General features: G+C 36.3%; 1 protein-coding gene across 1 annotated transcript; it reads right to left on the bottom strand.

Annotated features, from left to right (window-relative positions):
• Positions 1-385: 385 nt before the first annotated feature.
• Positions 386-883, bottom strand: LOC127129710 (uncharacterized). Its single transcript, XM_051058846.1, has 2 exons — positions 743-883; positions 386-682 (listed from the first exon to the last, which is right to left on the bottom strand). Exons 1-2 carry the CDS (start codon positions 881-883, stop codon positions 386-388), a joined length of 438 nt encoding a protein of 145 aa, XP_050914803.1.
• Positions 884-1,951: the final 1,068 nt, after the last annotated feature.

Below are 1,951 nucleotides of genomic sequence, written 5' to 3'. Positions count from 1 at the left end.
ACTAATTAAACAAAAATGATGATTTTCCTCTCATCCAGCGGTTCTTTTCCGTCAATAGCTTGACACTCAATGCTTAAAACACATCAGACACAAGGGATACCCTCATGCCTGTGAAAACTAATTTTTTCATCCTCTTGTGAAATTCACTACCTTTATCTTTCAATTGATAGAAAGTCTCTAGATCCTCCATATATGGTATCCATTGATATCCATTAAACACTGCCTTCTCTTTATTAAACTTAAAAATCAACTCACCTATCTCCACATCTATTTTTGCCTTCTCGGTTGTCAAGTTGCATAAAACTGACCCTTCTGACTCATTTTTCATGTCGATCACCACAAAGTCTGCAGGGAAGGTCAAACCTTCGACATGAACTAACACATCTTATACAATACCTAGTGGACGAGTCACCGATGAATCGACCAAAGTGAGTGTCATATTGCTCGGTATGATCTCTCTTATCTCCAATTTTTTAAATTTGTTTAGTGGGATGACATTAATGCTCGATCCTAAGTCACATAAATTATGTGGGATTTTCATCCCTCCAATGGTGCAAGTGATGTTGAACTCCTCTGGATCCTTCATCTTTGGTGGAACTTCCGACAATTCTATTGTCTCCTCTTTTTCTGCCATGTTGACCTGTTCTTGTGTCAACTTCTGCTTTCCACCTTTCATCAATACCTGCATAAGCTTAGCAAACTTGGGAATTAATTCTAAAATTTCATGAAAAGAGAGACTTACCTGAAGTTGTTTCAACATATCTTTAAAATTTTCAAATATTCCAGCCTCATCCTCATGTACCAGTTTCTTCTTAATGATAGGATATGGTAGTTTTATGTAATCCAGTAAAGGTGGGTTCGGTTCATTCATAATTTGATCCATTATTCTCTTCCAAGGAGAATTTTTATCAATGAATTTATCAAGGATGACTCATCTTTCCTCTTCTTGACCTTGATTTCCACTCTCATCCTTTTCGATTTCACCGTTCTTTTCCTCAGTTTTTTTCTCTTTAACCTTTTCAGCTTCCTCCTTTCTAGTAGCCACCCCAAAACCTGTTTCGACAACCTTGCATGTTTCATTCTTGGGATTATCAACAGTGTTACCGGTGAATCCTCCACTTGAGCTTGGCAAAGAAACTATTTATCTTGATAATTGACCAATCTGAGTCTCCAAATTTTTTATCGACGCATCATAGTTTCTGCTCAAAATTTCATGGTTCCTAGTTACCTTATCAAAGCTACTTTTAGTGGCCTTAATTAAAATTTTCAAAGTCTCATCCAATTGTGATGGCTTCCTTTGAAACGGAGCTTGTTGGCCTTTGTTGGTTCTATGTGTTGGCATCAATTTTGGTAAAACCTAGAGTGTTCACAAGTTGTCACAAGTGTTGTCTTGACATGAGATAACATGTTCCTGCAGGGTGTTTAAAATATGGTTGTGCAGGATTTTACTAAGATGTCAGACCCGACGTCAAGACATTTGTATATAGAACATTCAGTCTGAATGTTATGTGTGATTGCGCTTTTTATGCTAATTTATGTGTGATTGATGAGATGATTGAACGCGTCATTCAATCAGTAATTACAACCAGATTGACTTATTTTTCCAACGAGATATTATCAGCTGTCATAAGAAGATACGGATGGAAAATAGTTTTAGGGTTTTATGATGTCCAAGCCCAACCAAACACTTATATATAAAGGGTATGGAAAACCTAGTTTTAACACACAAGAAATAACAAACGAAATATTGAGAGAGAATAAGGGTTTTAGTCTTGTGTGGTCGTGTGTATTGTGAGTCATTCATTCATCCATAGATGATTGAATTGGACTAACTTTTGAGTTGTAATTTGTCCACTCTAAGCTTTGAAGCATGAGTGTGTGTTTACTTGGTTGAAGCTTTTAAGCAAGATCAAGTATGTGTTCTTGAAGAGTGTCTTCTTTTATTGTAATA

This window comes from Lathyrus oleraceus, chromosome 3 (genome assembly GCF_024323335.1).
Source record: "Lathyrus oleraceus cultivar Zhongwan6 chromosome 3, CAAS_Psat_ZW6_1.0, whole genome shotgun sequence".
In the NCBI taxonomy this organism is placed as follows: domain Eukaryota; kingdom Viridiplantae; phylum Streptophyta; class Magnoliopsida; order Fabales; family Fabaceae; genus Lathyrus; species Lathyrus oleraceus.
This window is presented reverse-complemented; position numbering and strand designations above follow the sequence as displayed.

Excerpts from the sequence above, each read along its gene's own strand:
- LOC127129710 (XM_051058846.1), bottom strand. The coding sequence starts at position 883 with ATGGATCAAATTATGAATGAACCGAACCCACCTTTACTGGATTACATA. Across the intron at positions 683-742 it reads ATATGTTGAAACAACTTCAG|GTATTGATGAAAGGTGGAAA; the intron begins GTAAGTCTCTCT and ends AAGCTTATGCAG.